Source organism: Apis mellifera, linkage group LG16 (assembly GCF_003254395.2).
Source record: "Apis mellifera strain DH4 linkage group LG16, Amel_HAv3.1, whole genome shotgun sequence".
Lineage (NCBI taxonomy): Eukaryota > Metazoa > Arthropoda > Insecta > Hymenoptera > Apidae > Apis > Apis mellifera.
The window spans coordinates 3,538,909-3,551,604 of NC_037653.1; the positions used below are offsets into that span (position 1 = coordinate 3,538,909).

General features: G+C 37.8%; 2 protein-coding genes across 3 annotated transcripts in view; both read left to right on the forward strand.

Moving 5' to 3' along the window:
* LOC102656349 overlaps nucleotides 1–12,696 on the forward strand; it is a 247,967-nt gene that overhangs the window by 194,400 nt on the left and 40,871 nt on the right. The gene's annotated exons all lie outside the window — the stretch shown is intronic.
* LOC410643 (homeobox protein abdominal-A homolog) overlaps nucleotides 1–12,696 on the forward strand; it is a 36,350-nt gene that overhangs the window by 6,907 nt on the left and 16,747 nt on the right. For both annotated transcript variants that reach the window (XM_016917154.2, XM_394120.7), the window contains exon 2: nucleotides 45–77. In XM_016917154.2, coding sequence (XP_016772643.1) covers nucleotides 45–77 — 33 coding nt within the window. The remainder of the gene's footprint in view (nucleotides 1–44; nucleotides 78–12,696) is intronic.

Here is a 12,696-nt window from a genome sequence, read left to right on the forward strand (position 1 = left end):
ATTGACGTTCGCACTAATTACGATTATTCTGTTTCTGTTTTCAGATTGGATGAGCCCGTTCGACAGAGTCGTGTGCGGTGAGTACCCATATCATTGTTACATTGGTGTAGCCGTTTCGCTGAAAAATATTGGCCAGAAATTTTTTCTTCACTCGGAGAATCGATATTGAAGACGAGATTATTTTCGAATTCTATTTACTTATTTCGTACGATACGTTCGCTTTCGCGCAGTTTCGAAAACGAAGATTCGTGTTAATTCGAAGAAGGTTAGAACGAAGTTTCGAATACGAATAGGGGCCAATTTGTTCCCAAGCGTGCGCCGTTGCCACATATGGCAGCCATATTTTCGAACGTAAGAGCCAGTTCCATTCACGAAGCGCAATCATAGGCGGTTATCACTTTTTTTTCTATTTCAAACCAAATTTCACGATAGATTATCAGATTGGGCAGTAAGAGAAGAAATTTTAAAAAAATGTAGAATTTAAAACGGGAAAGATTTAACCGATAAAAAATTTCCTGTAACAATAAAAACTCGTGGAATAAATTTTAAAAGCTAATTTCTACGATTTTGATCCGCTCCAGATAATTCCTAGCAGTTATCGCTCTCATAAGATGAACCTCTTTACGGATTCATTGCGGCGTAAAAGGGGGGGGGGGAAGAGAAAAAAGAGCGTCGTTCGACCAGTGTGACGGTTCAAACTATGTCAAGAAAAGTCAAGGACACCGGTTAAAGGTCGTTTACTCGAATCCTGGTAGCACGTGCTACCGACTCGCGTATCCTATTCATTTATGTTAGTTGCGCATGCAAGAAGGACATGTATACGGCCCAGCTACACCTGTCGTCACCGTGATAATGTTAGCCGCAAATTATACCCGTGACTATGTTTTATATAGCCTATTACGGGCCGCACAATGACGCAGTAAATAGCGATTAAGCGAAATTAAAACTTCACCCATTGGAATTATCGCGATGATGGTTTGTTTACATCGGGTGGATCATAATTTCAAATAGGAGTACCGCGCGCGAAGAGGATCCGTCGGTATACGATGGGAACGGTTACTCGGTCGGTAAATCGCGACCAAATTTATATTCGGTGGACACAATTGGTTTTCATTCTCGTTCTCTCCCCGATTGGTGGGAACTCGAACTCGCTCTTTCAACCATACGATATCCCTTCGACGTGAGAATATTATATATATATCGAGCGCTAATATGTTTCTATTAAATTACGATCGGAATTGAATTACGATATCTTTCAAATCGATATACACTTAACAAATAGTGGCTTACAACTTTCGAGCCTTTATCTCGGTTACGATGGCGTCGATGTCACAGACGAATCTTCTCGTATTTTATAAACACGCTCGTGTAGACCGGTGGTGGGTTTTAGGTTTCTGTTGTCGGAGATAGACAGACGTAAAGGTTTCTCTGGCACCATCCTCGATAGACGCCGTCCGTCCGTCGAGAGAGCGAGAAAGACGTGACGTTAATGCATTTGGAAGTTGGGGCGCGTCAGCCGAAATACCTGTGGGAATGTTGCGTGGAGAGAGAGACCTCCAGGATGCTTGACTAATTGTAATTGAAGTTATGTACGCGAATCAACGTTAGCCCCCACGGTACACGCGATGCATTATGCATCGTCCATCCGTGGCGTATTTCTTCTTCTTCCCTCTATCTCTTTTGCATCGACAATTGCGAGAGCGCCATCTTTTCAGTCTGGCTATCTCGTAGCGGTTACGTTGTAAAATTAGCCGAGACATTTTTATTAACGTTTCCTTAGCTGTTTTTATGGGCTGTGCAATGACGAAGATAAATTGTTGGTAAAACTTGTCGCATCACGTGTTTTCGTATTCTTTTTTCTCTCTCTCTCTTTCTCGCTTCAAATAGCAATGATTTTTTAATCTCTTTTCGAAATCGCGGAATACTTCGTGTATTACGGAATATGAAATGTCGAAAATATATTGATATAATTTTTTTATTATACAAAATTATATAAAATATGAAAACGTTTGTAACAATTTTAGTGTTACAAAGGAAAGTCGATTAGAGATATGTTTTTAAATATTTACTATTATTATTTAATATCTAAAAAAAAATAATTTGAAATTCTATCGTGCTCGATCGCAGCGCTTTTCGTTATAAAGTAATATAAAAATAGTACTTTGAATTCAACTCAAGCGACGTCATTCTTTTTCTTCCACTCGCTGCAATATCCGTCGCCGTGTCTATGGACATAATCTATCGCTAGTACGTGAATGTACTACGCTTTCGAGCATAGAATTGGGATTGGCGACTGGGTGGCTTCGAACTTTGCACCGATAAAACGGTGCCACGTGATTTCAACTTTAGAATTTTCTATTCGAAATAAAAATTATATCGGCAAATATGCCATTTTTCGAGCATCGAGTAATTTCCTTGGTACGGAAAATATCATTTGTATTGTAGAGAGTCGAGAGAGGAATAAACGATACGGGGCGAAAAACGCCGATCTTTCACGAAGAAACGGAGCATGCGCATTGCGACAAATTGTATGTACGCATGCGTTTAACCTCGTAAAATTAAAGAAGCGCGCACATCCATTTTATAATATACAAAATTAACTCGAAAAATACGAGTATCTAATCTTTCACCGGCGGTATGTGAACGTACATGCTGCATTTTGAGGTCAGGGATCGGCGGCCTGCTGATGACTCCGTGGTATTTCGCGATATCGTTTTTCTATACGTGTGTTTTCTTTTCGGTCCACCATCTTGGACCGCGACCAAATTTTCGGGCAACGGAACACATAAATTACGCACGCTGTACGTACGGGTTTTCTATTTTAACGTTTCCATTAAATCTTAATTCTATGATAAATGTATGCATCAATATGAAAATAATTTATTTTAAATCGTCATATTTATTAAATATCCTGATATATAATTATTCTTTCGTACGTATCGAAAGTAATAGATTGAGGTTATGTTTAGAAAAATATTACTCTTTCGTCGTAAAAATAATCTTAACTGTTTGTGCAGGATACAATCAATTGTATATATCTCGTAGAATTATTTATTAACAACATTATTCGTCCATGAACGTGAAAACATGGTTGAAATCTATCGGAATAATTGCACGCATTCAATCTTCATTCTATCATTTTTCTATTTCTTCTTTTGTCGGTGGCATCGAGTGTTTCGACGCCTTTGTGATAAGGTTCAGTGGCCAGTGAACGTCTAGTCGGGTTTTGTATACGCTCTCGGCGTATCACCAGATAATATATAATTTATAAACAATTCGATCTGCTCGGCAACATTGCGCCAGCAAACATTCTTGTTAGCTTACTCAGTGACTTGATACAGCCGTTCCGTGTTTCTTTCCTTCGATTAATCCTCACTGTTGCTGTGCCGTTCCGAGAAACGTTTACTCCCGTAACCGAGAACAGCAACAGTGTGAAATCCTTCTAAATCACAAGCTGGTCTTTTTCTTTATTTCCTCACAGAATTTCTTTTGTGAAAATCTATTTATAAAAATATAATAATATTATGTTATTGTATATAAAATTTCACAAATCAATTAACTTCATTAAATATTTTATATATATATATATATAAAAGGTTATGTTCTGTAAATATAGGTTAGGTTAGATTGGATCGTATCTCCATTATTAAAATAAAATTTATATTATCTGATGTATGTATCAGAATTAATTATAGAATATAATAAATTATATAATATATAAAAAAAAATTTTAATTTTCCTCACAGAATTTCTATTGTGAAAATAGAATCTATTTATAAAAATATAATAATATTAGGTTATTGTATATAAAATTTCACAAATCTATACAATCAATTAACATTATATATATATAAAAGGTTATGTTCTGTAAATATAGGTTAGGTTAGATTGGATCGTATCTCCATTATTAAAATTTTTATATTATCTGATGTATACATCAGAATTAATTATAGAATATAATAAATTTTTAATTTTCATAATTTCCTCACAGAATTTCTATTATGAAAATAGAATCTATTTATAAAAATATAATAATATTAGATTATTGTATATAAAATTTCACAAATCTATACAATCAATTAACTTCATTATATATATATAAAAGGTTATGTCCTGTAAATATAGGTTAGGTTAGATTGGATCGTATCTCCATTATTAAAATTTTTATATTATTTTATCTGATATATGTATCAGAATTAATTATAGAATATAATAAATTTTTAATTTTCATAATTTCCTCACAGAATTTCTATTGTGAAAATAGGATCTATTTATAAAAATACAATAATATTATATTATTGTATATAAAATTTCACAAATCAATTAACTTCATTAAATATTATATATATATATAAAAGGTTATGTTCTGTAAATATAGGTTAGGTTAGATTGGATCGTATCTCCATTATTAAAATTTTTATATTATCTGATGTATGTATCAGAATTAATTATAGAATATAATAAATTATATATATAAAAAAAATTTTTAATTTTCATAATTTCGTAACCTCTTTGATAGGCAAATAGATATAATATTAATTAAATTTATTAATATTAAAAACCTTGATTAATATATTATTTTTAATGAAACTTAATAATCTTATTAGGAACAATGTAACATCACACGCAATTTACATAGTACTCTCCATCCACGTCGAATAAACCGCGAGATATTGAAAGATAAATCGACGAGTTAACGCGATTTTTGTCGGCCAACTTTCGATAATCAACCGCGCGGTTAAATGACAACATCGCATTTCGGTGTGGATTTTGATGTGAGAGCTGGCCTGGCCTGGCTCTTCTAGTTGGATTTTTGGTGCGTACACGGGCACGTCTCTAGCACGAGATAATGTATAATTTATAATCAGACCGTTTCTCTGGCAACAGTGCGCCACTGCACGGACTGAATCTTCCGCCCCAAAAGCCGCCAACCCCCTCATTAGCATTCGATGATGGCTGCCGCGTCCTGCAGCGTCCGTATTATCCCGTTTCATCGTTCCTGCCTCCCCTACCTGGGCTTCTGCTCGTTCCATCCTCCTCCTTCTCCTCCCATTTTATCTCTGTCTCTCTCTCTCTCTCTCTCTATTCTACGCCTATCCTTCTATGCCTAACGTTACAAGTAGAGAAAAATATCTGGGAAAAAAAAAAAGAATTTTTTTTGTCTTGGAAAAAACTGTTGTGCACTTCATAGATTGAAAATATTATAATAATTATTGTAATATAATAATTATGATAATTATTCATAGAGTAATAAGCAATTTTTCATTAGTTTCAATGACGTTGAAGTAAGTGTCGCCATCTTGAATAATTCTTTTCAGAGCGTTTAATATATTCGTTGGAACAGAATTGATATATTTGTGAGGATCGATTCGTTTATTAAGTTATAAGTAATTAAAATTCGACGTAACTGTTGCTCAATTTCGATTAATTAACTATAAAATAACGTATAACTTTGGACAAAAATTCCAATCTTACGGTGGGTCAGGAATTAAAAAGAAAGAAAAAACGTACCTTAACCTAACCTAACTTAATTAATAATCTCCTAAAACACTAAAAGCTAATGGAAAAAACTTGTTCAAAATATTACTTCTGATAACTTGTTTGTTTAAGATTATTGAAATTTTATAGGGATATTTTTTTTTCTTTTGTAAATTTATCAACGTTTTGCACGTATACGATTTTTATTATCTCCTCGTTCGAAAGAAAAAATTTACTTTCGAGTCAAAAAAAAAGTGGCAACTAAGAAATTCTACGGAAGGGTTGAGGGGAAGTTTTAGAGGGGTTGATCACGGGAGGTGACTTTTGGTTGAAGGAAAGGAGAAGTCGCGGACCAGGTCAGAGAAATCGTGTTGTCACTGAGATTATTGAAACTGCAGTTTTATGGGCCTTTAAAAGCAGTTTAATTGCTGTTATATAAGTGTTTATGCGTTGCCAGGTTTGGCCTCCGCCTGCGCCACCCTAAACGTTTATTTTATGGTCATACGACGGCAACGTTGTACCACCCGTTTTGTCGCGTGCCGAACCCATCATACCTCCAGTCAAATCCTCCGATTCTAAATGTCGCCGTAGATTCACACTCCTTCGAAAAAATTCTGTCTCTTTCCCTCGAGACGGAGAGAGAGAGCAGCCTTCGCGATTATTTTCGAGCATAAAACTAAAAGGATACTTATATTTTTCTTAATACAGTTTCAATTTATCAATTCGATTAATTTTTTTCTTTTTAATTGTAATTTCTTTCCCACGATGAAGTAATCGATGAAGGAGTTTCATTATTTCTCTTCTCTCTTCTTCGAGACAATGGAAAGATTATTTGTCGATGATCTGTTTTTATCCTCGTTTTATCTCGAAGTTGAACATTGTTGAATTTTCTTCCGTTCAAATTCTCCTTTGTGGATATTGATATAAAGAAGCATAAATTTACTCGAGATATATTGGACACATTATATAATAATACACTTAATATACTGTATTCAATTTTGTATTAAAAATTTAATTTATTAAATAATTAAATATATCAGGTTAATTTTGTTGTGAATAATTAAAAAAAAATATTTAGGTGCATTTATAAAAAATTTCAAAAATATGTGTACGGAAAAGAAAGTGCGAAAGATTTCACCGGGAAAAATTTTTTTTCAAGGTCGTCGCTTTTCTTCAGCCCTTTTTACGGGTCTCGTCTCTATCCGGAGGATCTATTTCTTCTTTTTTTTTCCCTTTCCTAACCCGACGTAAACTTTCACTGTACCCTTTGTCGAAAGTCGCGTGCGCGCTTTTTCCCGTCCCTTAAGAAGCAATAAAGTTTAAACTCCTTGTCTGAAAACAGAGAAACAAGTCAAAAAGTCGATGCTGTTTGGCCGATGTTCGTAAATCATGTCGTTTCTCTTCAACCGAGTGAAAGTAAAGGCTTCGGTATTATCTTCGTTCGTAAGAATCAATCACGCCCTTTGTTCTTTAGTCTGGAAAAGATTTTTCTTTCACGTTTTTATTCCTCTTCCGTCGACAAATTAGACGAAATTTTTTCACGATGAGAGGAATTCGTTGAGAAATTAATATAATTTTTTTATTTTATCGAATCAGACGTGTACGATGAATCAATTAAAATATCTCAGGCTCTTAAAAGAATCTCGTTCCTTTCCTACATACAGTACAAAGTTAACCAAACTCTCTACGTGAAAATGCAAATAATATTGCAACGTTCGTCTTGCACGGATGAATAAGAGAACGCGCAAGAAGCCGCGCACGAGCGCGTGTTCTAATTTATAAACTCGTTTAGCGAAACGGATGAGCCGAGGTAGAGAGAGAGAGAGAGTGAGTCGGCGTGTGTCGTGTTCGATCGTATATTCAGCGCTTGCCATTTGCGCAAGCGAGGGGGGAAGGGAGGGAGGGGAGGGTCGAAAAAATCGAACCGTAGGTGAGCACCGCAGAGAAACACGGACTCGCGGCGTATCCCCTCCCCTCTCCATTCCACCGATAATTATCGCGGGGGGAACAATTTATCGTAATTACACTACTGGCGGCACTATCCGTTTCTCTCGCTCGTTTCTCCACCGAGGTATACTTCTCCTTATTCTTTTTCTTCTTCCCTCCTCTTTTTTTCTCTCTCTCTTCGTTCGAAGTCTTCGTTGAAGTTGCATCGTTGCGGGTGGGGGTAAGAGACCGCGAGGCCGAAGACACGGGAGCGAATAGGAGACGTGATATTTCGCCCGCCATGTTGTTTCTCTCGCCTAGTTCTCTCGAGCCCCGTGCGTTGCGTTGTACAGGTTTCGCAATTTCGGGTTGGCAAGAATGTTTTCTCCAAGTTGAATTATTCCGCGAGATTCGGCTCTCGTATACCTTCTGACTGGAAGTCGGGTAAATATTCCAAGGGAGAGAGAGAGAGAGAGCGAGCGTTTCGCAAAATTACAAAAAGCTCTGAGGCATTGTAGAACGGGGGAGGCAGTTAGAGTGAAATAGTGCGTTCGCCGCGGCCGTTCGGCCGGCTCTCTCTCGGTTGCTAACAGGATTTTGTTAAAATACGATTATACCCGGAGGGCGGAGGGGGATTGAGATAGCGACCGTTCTAATGAAAACTTAGGTTTAGAGGTTGGATCCTCGCTACGGTCTTGCATACCAACGTCGCCTGGAAATTCGAATTACCGGGAAAAATAATTTCCCGGTCGATTTATATTTCGAGTTATACGCTCGTTTCGTGTTTTCTTTAAAATTTTTTTTTAAAAATTAATTCGTTCGGATGGATAATTTCTTAGTTGTTAATTCAAGCAAAAAGTTGTTCCCATCGTGTAAAAAAGAAATTCTCGCATTTTCGAGCGAATACAGTCTTATTTTCGCGATTAGCTTGAAACTTTCTCTATCCAACAAACGTCTCGTTCGAGAGTTTCCGTTGGATACGACTATTCTTCCCGGGCAGAGTTTTGCATCGAACTTGTCTTCATCGTCCAAACTTTCGACTTTAGCGCGGTGTTTAAGAGGAAAAATTGGACCGAAACTTGGAAACGTTTCTCGTTCTCTCTCTCGAATGGTTGAACGTAACCGGAAGGGAAGTTTCTTGATTCAAAATGGAAATGGGGACGTTTTACATTTCGTTGGATCGTCGTGGATGAGCGGAAAACGAGGGCCTCGTTTGTTTTTATCCCTGATCTTCGAATCCGAAATATTCCCTTTGCGTAATCATTTTTACACGCTCGTTTGGAAAAATCTCTCCATCACTCGATGATAAAATTTATTCGCGAATTTTTCTTCACGTCCATATTATCGAAAAGTACGAAGTTCGAGGAATCAAATCGAAAAAGGTAAGTTCTGGCCGGACAGATATGGTGGAGGTGCGTGGTGGTGACGGTCGTTAAAACTTGGAGAATGTCACTTGGTAGATATAACACCAGAGAGAGTGTTATTTTCACGGACAATAAAATTTTACGAGAAGAATAGAACGATCCGGTGAAATATGTGACGTATAAGGATGTGCGAAGATCGTTAAATAGCCGTGGAATTCGATGATATCCTTTAAATCGATCCATCCGATCGTACATTAATTTGAATGATATTTAATTGATCAATCTCTCTTTATATTTTCCCCTCGTAAATTTTTTCTCTCTAAAAGAAAAAAAATCCAAAAGATCGTGAAAAGAAAGTTTATATGTTATATAGAATAGGAACGAATAGTAAGGCTAATTGCCGCTAGATGGTGTTTTTGTAGAAGGAAGGAACGGTCCGTAGGTAGTTACGCGAACGTTGCGCTGACACGCGGAACGACGTTGCCCAGGCGAGAAAACGTGTTCACGGAGAATGCGATTTAGACGTTCAACTATACGTGTCTAAGAGGAAGAGAGAGGAAAACGTCACGCGGTTGGATAGTTGTGTTACACCCGTAGTTATACACCACGTCACGCCGGCTGGAGAACGACCCCCTAGCGGGTACTATCGTAACAAATGTGCCCGTTTGCATAACACGACGACGAGCAATTCGGGTAGGTTTGACGGTGCGCGATATAGACCTTTAGGCGAGTGGGCGATAGAGGGAGGGAGGTCCGGACGAGGAGAAGGAGAGGCAAAGGCCATGGCTCTGTGCGGAGAGGGGGAAGGAAAGGAAAGGAAAGGGAAAGACACGAGGGCTCGGAAGGTTGGTGCCTCCTTCCTCTCTCTCTCTCCCCTGGGGAATCGCCTGTATAATCTATGCCTTCGAATGGCCAATACCGAACGAAGAGACTACCATGGAACGCTCCACCTTCGATGTCAGGTAGATTTACTATCGATTAGAATTAACGATGTTTACGCTCGCATAACGATCGGCTTGATTTATATCGTTCGGAATTTACTAGGCATTGTTCTAATTGTTAGAATGATCGATGGGACACTGCGCTGATAAATGCTGTGCCGTTTGTAAGTCTTTCGTACGAATGTATATATATATATATATAGAATGTACGTAATATAGAGTGAAAGAGAGATGTCGTTGCGATCTCGTATTAATAATAATTCTCGTTACAATTTTTCTGACTTCCTTTTCTGAATATAATTGAATGTGATGAATTAAAGTTTAGAGAGATAGAATAATTGTGAATTGTGAATTAAAAATTTGTGATTAATGTTAGCGATAAAACTGATCGTGGAAATTGTAATATTTCGATTCGGCCGACACTCGAGCCAGATAGGTTACGTTTTTCACGATTCGCTCGCAAAAGTCTCGTGATGCCTTGATTGCAAGAGAGTGGAACGACGGAATATCTCGTACAATAACCTCCAAAATTTCGATGCTCACGGTATTCCCTCTCCCTCGCATGAAGGAAAGAGGAGGGGAGGGGAGAAACGTACACTTGCACATACCGGCACCGATCCGGTCTAGATATCGCGTGAGTACGTCGCTGTGCTCTTTCACGGTACACCCCTGATACAGCTTATCACGACTTTTATCCCTCGATAAAAACTAAAGGCTCCATTTCCAGCTTTTGTACCGTCCCGCGGCTCCGCTGGAGGATATTACGCTCTTCTCTTTATACTTATATATATGTGAACAACCCGGTCGGTAGTCGTGCACATTCTCGTATCTCTATGTGTTTCGTGTACGTGTTGTGCACGTATACCACGCTTTTCGGCTTCGTGTATATTTCTCGCGTGTCGATGTTGGGGCTAGTTGGAAGATCTCGATGCACCACATATGTATATATATAAACTCACACGTGAAAAAAGAACTGTATGTATGAGGCCATTCACGTATCGTTGTCGTCGTCGCGCTCCGACATATTCGCTTCTCTACGTTGGTGTGCAAACTGCTTCGATAGTGATGGGTTCGAGCAAAAAAAAAAAAAAAAAAAGAAAAAAAAAGTACGCAAGCCGAGGTTGGAATTCTCGAGCGCTAGTTAATTGGGATATAATTAAAGGTCGGGATATCGCTTTAAAGATCGTTAAAAGTGACAATTCTTTGCTCTTTAACCTTCGAATCAGATCGAAATTCATGCATAATTTCCGTTTATTTCTTTTTAAATCTTGATACTGTTTCGAAGGCATGTTCGGAGGGATCGTTTGGTTAATTTCTCGTAAGTAGCCTCTTTTAACGAGCTCCCTCCCAAAGAAATTATAACTTTGGCGCAATTCAATTACATTGTAATCCAATCGAGTTTACATAATGTTTTCGAGAAGGAGGATAATTGCGTTCGATCATCGAATTCGTTAATTTTCCAATTAATCTCGTCTCGTCGAATAATTTAATAATTTTCGAATAGCGAGGCTGTGTGTTTCATCGTAAACGATAAAAAAACAAATTAATAAAAAAAAAAGACTTGAACCTTTGAATAGAAATATTGTCTCAACACGTTCACTCGAAAATCGAAAATCAGATCAAACCCATCGCCAGTGTTGATACACATACGCGCGCGTCGTGAAACGATGCACGTGTGTGTCTGTACGTGCACAAGATTCGTAGCTGTGTGTCAGGCTGGATGCTCGACGAACGTGCGGCAGAGAGGTCGGTGGTGGGGAAGACAAGTTAGGGGAGGGTTAGAATCGTTACTAGAACTGCGGGACGAGAGCGCATGCGCGGGGGATTCCCTCTTTGTCCGCGTGTGGCGTGTCCGGGGAAGAGAAGGAAAAAAGAATCGCGAGAAGCGATGAGAGCGAGAGAGAGAGAAAAAGATGGAGTTCGGGAGAGCGAAGTAAACTGAAGAGGACAGCAACGGGAGTCGCTACGACTCCCAAAGGAATTCTCCTATCTTGAGACTTTTATTATACGTGCGTTTGCTTGGCGAACTCTTCCTTGCAGTCAACTAGAGTCGTGAAGCACGATTCGCGAGCAGATTTCATTGGCCGTCAGATTTTGAAATTTCGAAAACACGAGATTTCTGATAAGTTGTTTCCAATTTTTAAAGTTGTAAAAATCTTATCTAAATTTCCATCTTTACCTTATTTTGATTTAAATCTATTTTTTCATTTAAATGAAAAATTATTCTTAACATTCTGTAAACATTTAACGTGTGATGAACTGTATTACTTTTTCACAACAGATTTTTGATTTTGACGATCGAACGGTGCATGTAAGCATGCGGGTGACATAAAATACAATGTTTCGATGTTTACGAAAGATAAAAGAAGGAAGGTTTGGTTAGAGATTTGGTTATTTTATTTCACGCAGTGAACGAAGAGACAGATAAATAGTCTCGATAAAACCACACCCGTTCAGTTATTCGTAATGGATTTATAAGGAATTTTTCCGTGTTCCGTCGCTGCTCGGTTGCGACTGAATCCTACGTATCTTACACTGTCGGTACGTGTAAGTAGTGGGACATTATCTATTTACCGACTGCAAAGATGGCGTTCGCCTTGAACTCAATAACACTGTATATAACTATTTATAAGCTACAATGAACTTGGTAGATTGTAAATTAACAGTTAAACATATGTATGTAGATAAAGCGAGACTTGATATAGACCAGTAATAGTCTGTCCTATAATTTTCTCAAACAAATACGTGGACAAAATAAACTTGTCAGGTTTGAATCTAAACTTATCGTAAATGAAAATGTATACGTTGCATGATTCGAGTTATTTTAATTCATTCACGTTCACGTGACTCATGCAATTTTCTTGATGAAGTAAGTACATTCAACTTTTTCCACGTTCTTTTAACCCACAATATTCATTCTCCCATCCGATGAAGCGATAATCCCTCGTGTAAGCCAATATGTGCTTACACGATCCTTATTCATCATC